Source organism: Strongylocentrotus purpuratus, unplaced genomic scaffold (genome assembly GCF_000002235.5).
Source record: "Strongylocentrotus purpuratus isolate Spur 01 unplaced genomic scaffold, Spur_5.0 spur5_scaffold_16, whole genome shotgun sequence".
Taxonomy (NCBI): domain Eukaryota; kingdom Metazoa; phylum Echinodermata; class Echinoidea; order Camarodonta; family Strongylocentrotidae; genus Strongylocentrotus; species Strongylocentrotus purpuratus.
Window position 1 is genome coordinate 22,349,575 of NW_022145601.1, and position 14,604 is coordinate 22,364,178.

Sequence of the window (14,604 nt, forward strand, 5' to 3'; positions counted from 1 at the left end):
TTAAGAACTTTAGATTGGTAGTTTATATAGGAAATTAGTTGTGTACGATGAGGATGTCGAAAGAGCGAGAGGGTATACATAGAAGAGGACCAAAGGTAGGAAGAGGAGGTGGGTACTGGGTAGAGTAGAAAAATAGGAAATGAGAGTGAGCCAAGAGTTGCAGGAAGTATACAATATAATTTAGGTGCGTATAGTGACATAATGAGGACAAATTAATAATTCAGCTCAGTAATAATGGACAAAGCTAACATTAGATCGTAGATGATAATACATAGGGGAAACAAAAGAAAACAACATAATGTAGGGAACAATCGGTGCGAGATTAGTCGAGAGTTCCGAGGTGATAGGAAAGCAAGGTTGAAACGAAAGTCAGAAGGGGGTGGAGGGGAAGGGGGTGGCAGCATGGTCACGCAGCACTTGAAGACTACACACATTTAAGCCATGGTAAGCCGATTTTAGATATAAATTATTAAGTTTACGAGACATGATGTCTGCGAGACTACCGTTGCACCATGGACTTAATACTAGTTGACAGTCCATGGTTGTACAGATGAACGGAGTTTGGCACGAACCTAGCACGAACCATGGACTTCTAGTAAGTCCATGCACGAACCTAGCTTGCGCTCGTGCGCACCTCGGCACACACACTCACGAAAGCCTGACCTGTTGATATTGTAATATAAGGGTGAAGTGAATAGTCTGATAATGCGATGTTTTGGATTAAATCTCATGATCTCAAGCTCGATCTCATAATCATGGTTAGCGCATGTAGTATTTTTAGGATTTGATGATTACAATTTATTTATTTTTACGAATTATTCATTTTTAGAACAAATAATGATCCTTCATTAGAATTAAAATGGTTAAATAAAACAAGTTCCATCTTAATTGTTTAAGATAACATGTTTAGCAATGCTGATAATCTATCTAATTTTAATGTAGATTCAATAAGGGACGAATTCTTAACGAACCTTCGACTCAGAAGTCATTAAATGGTCACAGAAAGCATATTATATTTGATACTAAGAATTTCTGATTTATGTTGTAGATCTACTGATGATATTGTTGAGGAAACGAGGGGGGGGGGGGTAAGAAAGAGCGAGAAAGATTCTTGTAAAGGTGAGAGAGCGGTACAGACAGGATGGGAGAGAAGAGAAGAGCAAACACGTGAGAGAGATAGAGACATGAAAGAAGAGGAGAGAAGAGAGAGAGAGGGGGAGGGAGAAAAAGAGTCAAAGAGATGACAAATGAGAGAGAGATAGAGACAGGATAAGAGAAAGAAAAAGAGATAGAGAGAGAGAGAGAGAGAGTGAGAATAAAGAGAAAACGAGTGAGAGAGAAATAGAAGATGAATGAGAGAGATGGAGAAAGGAGAGGAGAGAAGAGGAGACAAGAGGGAGCAGAGAACACAAGAGAGAAGAGAGAGAGAGAGAGAGAATAGGATTAAAAGAGAAAACCAGTTAGAGAGATAGACAAAAGACAGGATAAAAGAGAAGTGAGAGAAACACGGAGAGCAAGAAAGAGAGAGGGGGAGGGGGAGGGGGGGGGGGGAGAGAGAGAGATTGAGAGAGAGAGAGAGAGAGAGAGAGAGAGAGGGGGGGGGGAGAAGTTGTTTGTAGTATACGCGGTAGTTCATAATCTGGCCTATTTACTTTTAAACTCCACCACACTCACGCTTATGGCAAGCCCAGTGCCCGATACACTCGACTGAGTGAAAAACTTAGTTTTTCGAGGGAACGCTGAAAATTAAGTGATTAACTCGGTTTTACGCGATAAACTCAGTTTTTCACCTGAAAAACTAAGTTTATCCCCCCCCCCCCAAAAAAAAAAAACAGACTTTATCAAAGTGATAAACTTAGTTTATCAAGAAACCTAGTTTATCACCGAAAAACAGAGTTCTTTACCAAAAAAACCTGTTTACCAACTGATAAACTAATAGTTTTTCATTCGCCCAATGCCCACTTGTTGCGATAACATGACTTTATCGGCGAAAAACTCAGTTAATCGCCGATTAACTCAGTATTTTATTTGATATGCAGAGTTTTTTGGTAAACTAATTTTATCACTTTGAAACACCCTGTTTATCGGAATGATAAACTCATTTTTTTTTCTTCGAAAAACTCTGTTTATTACTCCGAGATAATCATCATCAATTCATAATGTGATTTATTTGCATGAATTTAATGAGGATCTGAGATTACAGTCGATTACTTCACGCACTTCGTTTTTAGGAAAAAATACTCAAAAAAATGTTATACGAAAATTTACAAGAAAGAGGTAACAAAAAAGATAACGCCTTTCAAATCATGACCATTATTTGAATAATTGTTGAAGATTTAGTTGATTTTGGTATGTTATAGAACTTATACCGTAGTAGGGTATCTCAATTCAAGTGCTATGTTATGTTGAGTATGATGTCAATGTTGTCTCCTGCTGTGACGTCATATGCTATTGCGCAATACAGCTCCGAAACTGTGCTTTTTCTGAGCATTCTGAGTCGTCATTTTTAAAGCTAGATTCCAGAATTAATGATGATCAAGAAAAATGATTGTCATGTTCGGAATATCCGTTAAAAATTATTCTATATGTTTTTTTTTCTCCATTTTTAGCCCGTTTTAGTTAAAGTGGCCCTTTAAGCATTTTGTACCAATGTCAAATTCTGACTCGCTCACGGACATGGGTGTCTCAAAAAAACCCAGGAGAGTAATGGTCAGTATAATGCTATTATTTTACCACACTCCAATTATTGTAATGATATATTGGGCAAAAACATATAAAAATCTATATATATTGATTAACTATTCATTTTATAAAAACGTGCAACACGACTGATAAAAAAGTAACTTTCGTATTCCCCATCCACTAATATTAATTTTGTTAAATTAAAATTCTCCCAGTGTATGAACTTGTAAAACTTAATATATCAGTTCCAGTTCCACACCATCTCGTTTTAGAACTCTATTCAGAAGTTACATATTTTGAAACAATGTCATCCTTGACTGAGTAGATTCTTTCTTAAATTTCTCGTTCTCGCCTGTTCCTTCTCTGCTCTTTCTCATTCCTATCTCTTTCTTTTCTTCTCTTTCTCTTTCTCACCTCTTCCCTTTCTTCTCTTTCTCACCTCTTCCCTTTCTTCTCTTCTCATCCTGAACTCTCCCTGTTTTGTATTCTTCTTGTGTGTTTGTGTGTGATTGTGGATGTGTGCAAATACATGGATGATACCTGCTGATAGTTAATGCTCGGCATTTGTTTGGTGGTTTTTCTTCTTCTAAACGTACGTATATATACTGAGTAAATTTCAATTATATCCATTTTAATTCAATCTTGTGTTTACGTTGATAGGTCCATCATGTACAAGCATAAGTTGCTTCTTAGAAGTCCTGGCCTATTATTCTTTCTGTATTTACGATTTGTGTTATTTTGTTAATGCCAACTAAACTAATATATCATAACATTAAATTTAGAGGAATACGACCATTATTACTTTGTTCTGACTACGTAGACTTTGTCAGAGGTAATATTTCCTTTCTCTTTCTCTTTCTCTTTCTCTTTCTCTTTCTCTCTCTGACCCACTCTCTATCTCTCCCCTATCTCTCTATCTCTATCTCTCTCCACTCTCACCCGCCCTGTCTTAATCTCTCTCTCTCTCTCTCTCTCGTTATATATATTTATATACCTTTTCATAGTTCTCCGGGACTTTTGTAGACTTTGCTGATCCCTTGATCATCTTACATGTAGGTAAACTCATCATTCAGAAGAGGAAAGAAAGATCATGAATGTTCAAAATAACAGGAAATAACACCCACCTTGTATTTCGTAGGAGTTCAATTTGATAGATATATGGGAGAATAAAACCCATTGAAATAACAATTCACCTTCACCCAAAATAATCCGGAGACAAGGTCTGATGACACAGATTGAAAGTGCATGTGTAATTAATCCCATTGTTTGTCTTTCATTACTAAATAGATTTATACATGTCTGACTAATAATATACAACTGGAGATTACCGAGTGATAAATATATAGTGCTTTCGTAAACTAGACATATATCGGGCAAATGAATAACAATTGTTGTTCTCTAACTTAATTCATACTGTAAAGATACATGAGCGTTTGGACCATAATAAAACCCACTCATACATATAAAATAGTGACGGCTAACGCATATTTGCTTCAGCTACTATTACTATAGTACCTGCTCTATACAGATTACAGAGTTGAGACAAATAAACCTAAAAAGCCAAAGTTCCTCTTTGTCAAGGTAATACTTGTACTGGTACTATTAGTTAAAAGCTGTAATCCTTTCTTTGTTCTCAACGATGCGCTCACCCCCTACACACCGTGTGAACGTACATAGTCTAATCACGCAGACACCAATGTATCATAGATAAATAATTATAAAGTTGTACGCCAATTCCACACCAATCCCTGGTATATCGAAACACATATTAACATGATTATTCACTTGACATGGTATTGTAAGATCCTAAACAAAATAAACGACATAATAAAGTACGGAGTTATAGACTAGCAAAATCTGGCCGGTTCAATGTCAAATCGAAGGTTATCTCCTTCTTAGATGGAAATCTCTCAAAACGTTATCAAATCGAATATGGAAAATTATAATAATATTTCCCCAACTAGAATATGTCAAATGCTAACTAGAATCACAATAGTGGTTCATAAACGACAAAATATTGATAAGCTCATATCTGTAAGTAAGAAAGCTAAATAGAATGTGAAATATATATATTCGGGGGTACCATTCACCCATATAATATAACGCTTCACAAATAGTTGTAAGAAAGCTACACTTTCTTAACTTAAATTCTTCCCTTAAAACAACGATATCTACAAATGCGAACATCAGAACATATCCAGTCATACATCAGTACAACCGCACAAAGTTATATAACATGATAATAACGATTTACTTAAATATAAGTATAAAACAAAATATGGTAAATAACCTGTAAAACAGGAGGCGAAGAGGAGATGTGTGATGGTTAAACTCGTGACACGGACTGCGAGGAGTCAAGCGGGTTCACGAGTTCAAGGTGTTCAGAAACAAAGGGACAAAGTAATGTTGCGGGGTTACGTGTTAAAAGATATTTGCATTTTATGTGGAAACAGGATGTTGGTATGTGACTAGTCTTTATAGAACAGTCACCTGGTTACATGAGTAATTTATCCCATTCTTTGGTCCCTCATCACTTCCTCCGAAACCTATAGCGATTTTAAATTGAAAAATGATGCAATTATATGGTTATATGGTCCGATACTATTAGCCAATGAACTGCGGGAGGAATAATGTCATTTGAGAGGGGGCGTGTTCTTTTCCATTAAAAAAGCTTTAAAAAGCTTGTAAATTCGGAAGAAATCAACATTTAGGGTAAAAGTAAAGGTTCATCAAACAACTTAATTTCTTTCAATATTTACGACATATCTCGTATCCTAGCAATATGGACTCCAAGATCGCATCAAACATGCCAGAGGTGAGATTTATACTTTACTTCTTTTGTGGGGGATTTATTATGTGTTCATAAAAACAAGTCTGTAAGAATTAAATGCATGCTTCTATTCCTTTTCTTTTTCTTTCGTCCCTTCTACTTTTCCCCCTTTTATCTTTGAGAAGTTCACACAAATGAAAGCTCTGCTTTTTTAAAGTGGATTTCTTTTTTCTCCTTGAAAGTCCGTCTTAATTTATGGTAGGCATATATATTTTTGCATCCTACACTACTTTGATTACTTTTTGACATTTAAGATTTAGTAATTATCAATAGTTTTCCCTTTCAATGTTAGATTGCAAATGTCAATTGATATTTATTTTGATGAAAGCATTTTCCATGATTTGATTGAGTTATAGAAATACAATTAATTGAACTGAATTTTATTGAATTGAAGAATCGACACGATAAAACTTTGTGAGATTTAAAAAAAAAATCATATCTAATCATTATTACTAGGTCTCTCTATGTGTCAAAATCATCTGAACGTCTTTCCTATTTTGTTTGTCCTAGTGCCTGCCACCACCATTTCCAGGGTCACCACGCTTTAACCATGGGACTAGCAGCGGTTGCTCCAGCGCTATAGCAGCCGTTTTGACCGCGGTGGTGCTGGCCTCTGGGTTGATCGCAGCGGCAATCATATTTCGAAGCGGTGGGTACCCCGTGACAACTTGCCCAGCTGGGGGCAACCAGGTGGCCCAACCTAGGGCCTTGAGTGAAAACAAGGTTCGTTTTGTTGTGACGGTTGTGTAGCTACGGGGCGCGCAGGTGGGGCGCCTGTCCGCATCGATTTTGTTTACAAGAAAAGAAAAGAAAGATAGATAGAGAGAAAAATAATATTTAGGGGGTATAGGAGGGTAAAGGAATGCAACCATGCTGTACAATATTATGTGTGTGTATGAATTAATTCTTGGTTTAGAGTTAAGAGAGAGAGAGAGATGGTTCGTTAAAATAGGTTATGTGCTCTCCTCCATAAGCGCCTCTGTCCCTGAAGAACAGATCCCTGACAATCCAACCCTTTTAACACTTTACTTTACTTTACTTTAATCCATCGATGTTGGTAGGGCAGGGCCTGTTCATCGGTCGACTGAGTTCCTTTTCATACTTCAGTTAGTTGTGGTTTCGTGTCGAGGTGAGTATGTGGAGGGTGGAACAGTTCTGCATTCTTCTTCTGGTCACTTTCAGGGTCATACTGTATACTGAAGGTGATTTTTTTTTCCCAATAGTTATCGAGTTTGTTTTTGAAGGAATTTACGGATGGGGGTACTTTCTCGAGCGGTGGTTTTAGTCTTAAAGGGCAAGTCCACTCCAAAAATAACTTACTTTCAATAGAAGCAGAAAAATCGGACAAACCAATCAAAAAAAAGTTTGAGCAAAATCGGATAACCAATAAGAAAGTTTTGAATTTTTGAAAAAATATGTAAAACTATGGAACAATGAGAATCAGTACACAAATCGCCAATTTGGTTATCAGTTTGTGACGTCATGTCCTCACAACTTATCAATTGCTTTATATAGTTTAATCCCATTAATTTCCCTTTTTATCCCCCAAAACTTGATTTCCACATGCCTTTGCCCAGGTTATATGATTTGTATCATATTGCGTGCATGACATTTCCCAAAAACTTTTATGAATTTTGAAGAATTGATACAATTTTCTGAATATTGTATTTCATAATTATTGATTTTTATATAAATAGTTTATCAAAATTCAATTTTTCATGATTTAACTGGACAAAAATTACTTTTTATTTGTGCATCCACACAAAAACATATTACTAACAATCTAACTTGGATGCTGGTGTGAAGAAATAAGATTCTTAGGGTGAAAATAGAAAATTTATATTATCAATAAAAAGAAAATAATTAGTGGATAGTAAGGACCATACATCACAGACTCATGAGTGAGTTGCCAATTTGTGTAGTGATTTTCAAAGTTGTTCATGTCATTAAAAATTCATAACTTTCTTATTAGTTACCCGATTTTGCTCTAACTTTTTGTTGATTGGTTTGTCTCATTTTTCTGGTTCTATTGAAAGTAAGTTATTTTTGGAGTGGACTTGGGCTTTAACGTATGACCAGAAGGCTTTGGGATTTTCCTTGACTCCAGATGCTATACCTTTCTCCAATCCTCGCACTGTCTTCTTGCACATCTATTTAACTTGGTTGCTTGCTCGGGTGTACATTTTACGGTCCTCTTCTGTCTTAGTCCGTCGCCATCTTCTGTAAAGCTGGTGCTTCTTTTTGTCATTTGCCAATTTAGCTGAGTCCAGCCATGGTTTACTACATTTACCTTTTCTGATGTCTTTTGTTGGAGTGTATCTGTCTGAAACCTCTAGCACCTTATCTCTTAAGAAATTCCAAGCATTGTCCATAGTTTTGGAGGATAATCCCCTTTACAGTGAATTTTGCTTAGTTTCTCTGCCATACTGTCATAGTCTGCCCAAGGAGTTTTAAGAGCTGGAGACCCAACTGGCAACAAATTATTCCAAGCAGCTGCCGTTTTCTATGGTTGCACAATAGAATATACTGGTGTGTTACCTTTGATGTCCGAGGTTCGAAGCCGCCAATATGATTGGAAAGCTTGAGTAGTGATTTTTGTCACAAAGAAATATCCTTAATATTTCACTTTTTATTTGATCTAACAAGGGGAAAATCGAACTGGTGATAAAATGTGAATACAAAAGCCTAATTGTGTCAATAAATTGAATTACATTTTAGTATTAATGACTGCTTTGAGAGAAATAGTTTTTTTTTATACGCTCAAGGGAAGGTTAGAATTGTGCTATTACCCGAGGCGTGCCGAGGGCAATAGCCCAATTGTAACCTTCCCGAGATCTGCAATGTGAGCTCGTGAGCGAGCTTGGAGTGCAGTGAATGAAAGCAGAAACAGAAACAGAATTGCGACAGTTTGAAATAAATCGGACCAATATTAAGAAAGTTTACTAAGAGTGTTTGAAATATTAAATCACTAGAGCTGCGAGAATCTCAAATCGGCAAATTTGTCAGTGGATTGTGACGTAGTGACGGATTGTTCTCTCGTTTGTCGCGTACACAAATACCGCTTATTTCTGTTTTTCTTCGAAGTGCCTTTACCTTCGGGACACTACTCATGATCCTCTAAAAAGAACAGACCATCCCGAGTCATACATTAATGAAAAGTTGAAATTTTAGTCCTTTTTTTCTATTGGAGCGAATGGGAAAGTTGTACGCCACTGCATCACGTAGACATTATAAATTCAGCCAATTTTAAGAGCCGAGACTTATTGTAATTGCAACTTTACACAAATTTTGTCCGATTTCATTCAAACTGTCATCAGTATACTTCTCTGATTTTTCTGCTTTATTCTAGACAAGTTTACTATCAAGGTTGGATTTCCCTTTAAATCAGGTTTGAATTAATAGATTTCTTCCTATTTTGTTTATATCAGGTCAAGGTGGCTGACTTGACGACCGAAAATGGTGATCATTTGACGGAAGTCTTCGACTACGACAGACAATCCAACACCGTGCTCATTGAATCTCCAGCAAACATCAGCGAGAACTCCACCGCTGCCACCATCGCGGTGGACCTCGACCGGGTAAGTCCCTTTGCATTCCAGGCGTCATTTTACTATTGCGCTATTATAGCTGCGCTTATTAATCATGTGCACGAAACTAACCAAAACGACAGTAATTCAAGACAGTGAATGCACTAACTGTTTATTTTGCAGTCATTTCTTGTACGGTGATTTTGATTTGGTTATTTGAACATCTAAATTCAGGATAAATATGATCAGCAAACCCTTTTTTTTTTTACCATGGTCCTGATTGAAATACAATAAGAAATACACCACACTATTTGTATATAAATATTCACACACAGCACTTGCAATTACAATGTAATTGGATAATACAAAGATACCTCTTTAAATTGTAAATGTATCAACAAGATGATGATCGATCAAATTAAATTAGTACCATAAGCTGATGGCCAAAGTCAGAAAACGGAGAGTTTTGCCTGCCACTACCACAAAAACTAAGCACAACTTGTGTTTACGAGAGATGTTATCATAATACACAATATTTCAGAGGTGTTTTATTTTTTGATTTGTAACGAACACCCCTAAATCTGAGGGGGCGTCCACAATAGCGACCTTTTTGTCGAAAAAGAGTATTTTGTTAATAATAATTTTAGGGAGACCTTGAAGGGATTGGCTAGCTTTGTCTTCAATTCTGAAACAAAATCCTGGATTTAGCTCATGCTGCAATGATAATAATAAACATTTAGGTCAGTCAGAAACCCCATGAATTTTACAAGCCGATCGCCTGTCTGATTATCAAGATATTTATGATTGAAAATCGAAATCAAATTGTGCGTTTTCCTAATTGTTTTCGTAACACTACAGTCTATTGGGAAAAACGAGTATGATAAAACCGGTCACTCAAAGTTGATTACTTTTTGAGGCATTTCATGACCATTTTGAAGCGGAATCAGTTTAGGGCTTCAATATTACACCAAACAGACACTGATAACACTTAGTGCCGTGCATCTCAGATTTAACATTGTTAAACAATGCCTTTAAGCCACAATGAATTTCATGCTATATGAAAGAGAATAAAATCATCGACATTTTAATACCAATTTCAACGTAAATGGGATTAATTAATATCGCAATTTTAAGTAAGAACCATGATTTTTGGTGATTCTTTTCAAACAATATAATTTTATAAAAAAACATTATTTTTCATATATCGAAAGTGGAGAGGTGCCTCTTTTTAACTTTTTAGGAATTTGCCTCTGTAGGCTTCATGGATGATATCAAGTAAAACCTGAAATCACCATAGGTTTGGTGTCATATGAATACGATGGATAACTAAATTACGTTCAATTTGATATCAATTTCACTAATGGCGCCTCCTGTGACGCTGGGCCTTTAGTATTGGGCTCCTCATTATAACGGATGACCAAGTTAAACCTGTGGCCCGTTTCATGAAACTGTTTATCAATAACAACTGCCACATATCTATGACAAATATGTTTATAGCCAATTATATATAAGGATTTCAATAGCTTATAGCAATACTTGTATCTTGTTATGATTAACATGGCTTATTTTTTTCCTATGCTTCTGTTTTTTGTCTTCAAAATTGTAAACAGTCTGTCATGTTCATGCATTTACACGATTCCAACACCTGTGTCGGCCTCACGATCAAAGATGACTTCGCCCACCAAGTGCGCGACTACGTCGAGGAGGACGGCCAAAATGTAAGAAATTCATAATATGCGTTTATACATCCGGAATTTTGTCAATGATGACTGAATTATGAAGGACTGTATTAAATACTCTGTAGTTACAATTAAACAACCACCAAGCAAGGAAGCAAGAACAAGAATAGATCAATTAAGAGAGAGAGAGAGAAGAAAAAGATATCGCAAAAAAATGTGCAATAGAATTTCTTTCTAGGCTCCAAGTAGACGGGAATGGAAAGGGATGGGGGGGGGGGGGGGGGGGTGAGGGGGATAGACCAGCTTCATCTCAAGTCGAATACTCCCACAGAAGGTGATATATATATATATATATATAGTTTATTGTTAACCTATTTAATAGGCTAAGTAGGGCTAATGAAACCACCTTAAAAAAGCTGCTTCCTTAATGCTACATGTATAATGATTACAATTATTATTATTATAATTATTATTATCATTATCATTATTATAATTATTATTATCATTATCATTATTATAATTATTAGTATTATTCTTAAAATTATCAATATCATTATCATTATTTCATTATTACTATCATTATGATTATTATTATCATTATGATTATTATTATCATTATGATTATTATTATCATTATTATTATTATTATCATTATGATTATTATTATCATTATCATTATTATTATCATTATGATTATAATTATCATTATGATTATCATTATCATTATGATTATTATTATCATTATCATTATTATTATCATTATGATTATTATTATCATTATCATTATTATCATCATTATGATTGTTATTATCATTATCATTATTATCATCATTATGATTATAATTATCATTATGATTATTATTATCATTATGATTATTATTATCATCATAATAATCATCTTCATCATCATATTCAATCATCATCACCATCATCATCATCATCTTCAGTATTATGATTATCATAAAATGTATGCATCAGCGCCTAGGTTAGAAGTCATCCGATATAAATCAATTGCCTCCATCCGAATTTTCTTCGCCCATGCAGGTGATCGACATATCCAGTGTCGCGTTCGACAACGAGAACTACCGCCTGGTCGGCCAGATTCCGACCGCCTACTTCCAGGCCACCACCGGACCGGTCATCCGTGGCCTCTGCTCCGGCCGCAACACGTTCTGGGCGCTTCCCGTGACCGCGGAGGAGTACGGCCGTCTAAAGCGTTACAGCTGCAGATCTGTAAAATGGTGTTTGTGGATAATTTATAACTGGAGAATGGGCATATGCATAAGCAGGGAAACATGCGATTATTAAAGGATGACGACGAAAAGGGCTACATGTCAACACGAGTTGAACCCCGTGAGGTATCTCGTAATCATAGTCATCGCATGTAGTATTTCTAGTTTGTTTATAAATACGAATTCTTCATTTTTAGAGCAAATGATAAATCAGGTGGTGTATCCCTTTCGCAGGCTGAAAATAGTAACTTGTGTGAATCCTATGGTAAACAAGAAATTACACCAACAAAAACTCCCCTGAAAAGATTAGAACTGGTAATTGCGTTTATGTGAAATTATATATCAGCTTAGTTTTGGCCATTACAAGAAGTGGGTCATTGATGTGTACAAATGCTCATGTACCCTTGACAGCTCATTTTCCGTATGTTATTACCAAAGAAAAAAAGGAAGTCAGTCAGTCGCTCAATAGTGCCTGACAGTGAAGTCTAGACAATTTGAATACTAGGACACTGCTTATGTTAAAATTTCACAACTCGGACATACGTGACATATTCTTAATTCCTGCAAAGTTCTACATAATTTGATGTTGGCTGCAAAAGGGATACCCACCTTTAACGTAAAATGTTATAACACATTTTTCATCGGAATTCTTTAAGACAACTTTGTTATAATAATTAACAACAATTGTGATAAAATATATAATTACAATGTAGAATCAATAAGGTACACATTCATTACGCCATTTTCATTGAAAATATCTTTTTGTTAGTACTGGTAAAGAGTTTACAAGTTTATTTCATACACAGAGAGATACTCAGAATTATAGACAATTACAGTAATGATACATTTTAATGAGAGCTTTAGTTTGTTAGTTATAGGAAATCAGGTGTGTATGATGAGGGTGTCTAAAGCGCGAGAGAGTAGAAGAGGGGGGCGAGGGGTGTAAATAGATATATAGAGACTCTCTAAATTAAAACCACCAAGAACTTTATTTGCCATACATATAAACAAAAAAAAAAACTCTACCGGTAGTTATTCTTTAAAAAAGCCTCTTTTACACTGTAACTGCGTAGAGTTGCGTAGTGTTGCGTACCGACTACGCATAAATTAGGCTGCGTATTAATGGAAACATGTTGCTTCACTTTAGTCCTTGCGTAGGTTATGCGTAGGCTGGCGTACAGGTTTGCTTATGGTTACTTACGGTTGCTTACTGTGTGGAAAGCTTTTACTGCTTTGTCGATCTGGCGTAGGGTAGCGTACTGTTGCGTAGGCATGACGTACAGTAGCGTAGTGTTGCGTACTTTCTGTGTCAAGTTTCTACGCCGAAAGTACACGAAAAAAAATAAACACGTTGAATTGTTTGCGTCCATCTTGCGTACCTCTTTGCGTCCCTCAGCATATAGTAACGTAGGCCAGCGTAGTTCGTACGCAACACTACGCAAATCTTCGTATGGACCCCACGCCAATTAGTGACCTGCCAGTGTCACAAATAAAGTATTAAAAATATGCTCATTTGACCCTAATTAAATGCCTAAAACCCTTGAGCTTTCGGGAGTTTATAGCTCCTTGAAACCCGTGGACCCCACGCCTATATACACTCAACCTGCTGCGATCTAACTGACCCCCCCCCCCCCCACTTTGAAAAACGTTTCTTGGAGCCTTCATGTAACATGCAAGAATGGTGCATGGTGACGCAGATTATTTTCTGCACCCCCCCCCCCCCCCAAACCCCAAACAATTTTACTCATTACGCAACTGACTGTTCTGCAATGCATGAAGTCACATGCTACTGTCTTCTTCAAGTTCAGTGCCGCTTCAAGGTGATGAAGATAATCTGGTTGATATTGAACTATTAAAATGCAAATGTACAATTCATAACCTTATTTAATGCTTTCTTGTAATTTACTGTAAATATAAGAAACAAATTTATGGCACTTCGGCCCGCACGCTGTTGTGTTGACGGGTTCTTCGATGGATGGATAGACGTATGTGTAGTTGTATAGTTGTACGAATATTGGCCTGCTTGGCCCCCCATACTCTTCGATTCTAGCGCAGCTCACTCAGTCAAAGCGCCGCACCGGCCGAGCACCGTGTATACTGTATACTGTACGTTTGTTGACTGAAGTTAGGTTGCGACTGAGCTGTCAGTCCAATGGTTTTCTTGTGAAAACTTTCCTTTAGAAAATGATAATCAAAATTCAGTAAACATGGCCGTAATAATCACAAAATAAGCTTTGATTTCATACCTCCATTCACGAAAACTATATAAAAATCGCGGCAATCATGATGGAAATAGGTCTCTAAGTTTGGACGTCGACGGGAATTAGCCCCGTGTATCTCTCTGGCCTGTGCAGCTAGTACAAAGCACATCCCATAGCAAGATGGTTTACTCGCGGTAATCCAACCCTTTGTATAAAGCATTTAATACGCGACATAATGTGAGTTGATCGTCATCTGTCGCGTGTCTCTTTGATACGGATGTAATGTTGAATATGCATGAGGTATCTCTGTCGTCACGCATATCCTGCATTATGCATGTCGCGTCTGTTTCCGCCCTGGACGTCGACACGGAGGAGGACCTCGGGCGGAGCATAGCCAATTCGCTAGAGTAGACTCTCCCGCGGACGACGGCACCGGGCACGGGTACCCCGAGG

General features: G+C 36.7%; 1 protein-coding gene across 1 annotated transcript; it reads left to right on the forward strand.

Annotated features, from left to right (window-relative positions):
* The first annotated feature begins 5,219 nt into the window (after positions 1-5,219).
* Positions 5,220-12,289, forward strand: LOC105437458. Its single transcript, XM_030987052.1, has 5 exons — positions 5,220-5,497; positions 6,023-6,235; positions 8,941-9,090; positions 10,650-10,757; positions 11,763-12,289. Exons 1-5 carry the CDS (start codon positions 5,465-5,467, stop codon positions 12,024-12,026), a joined length of 768 nt encoding a protein of 255 aa, XP_030842912.1. The 5' UTR covers positions 5,220-5,464; the 3' UTR covers positions 12,027-12,289.
* Positions 12,290-14,604: the final 2,315 nt, after the last annotated feature.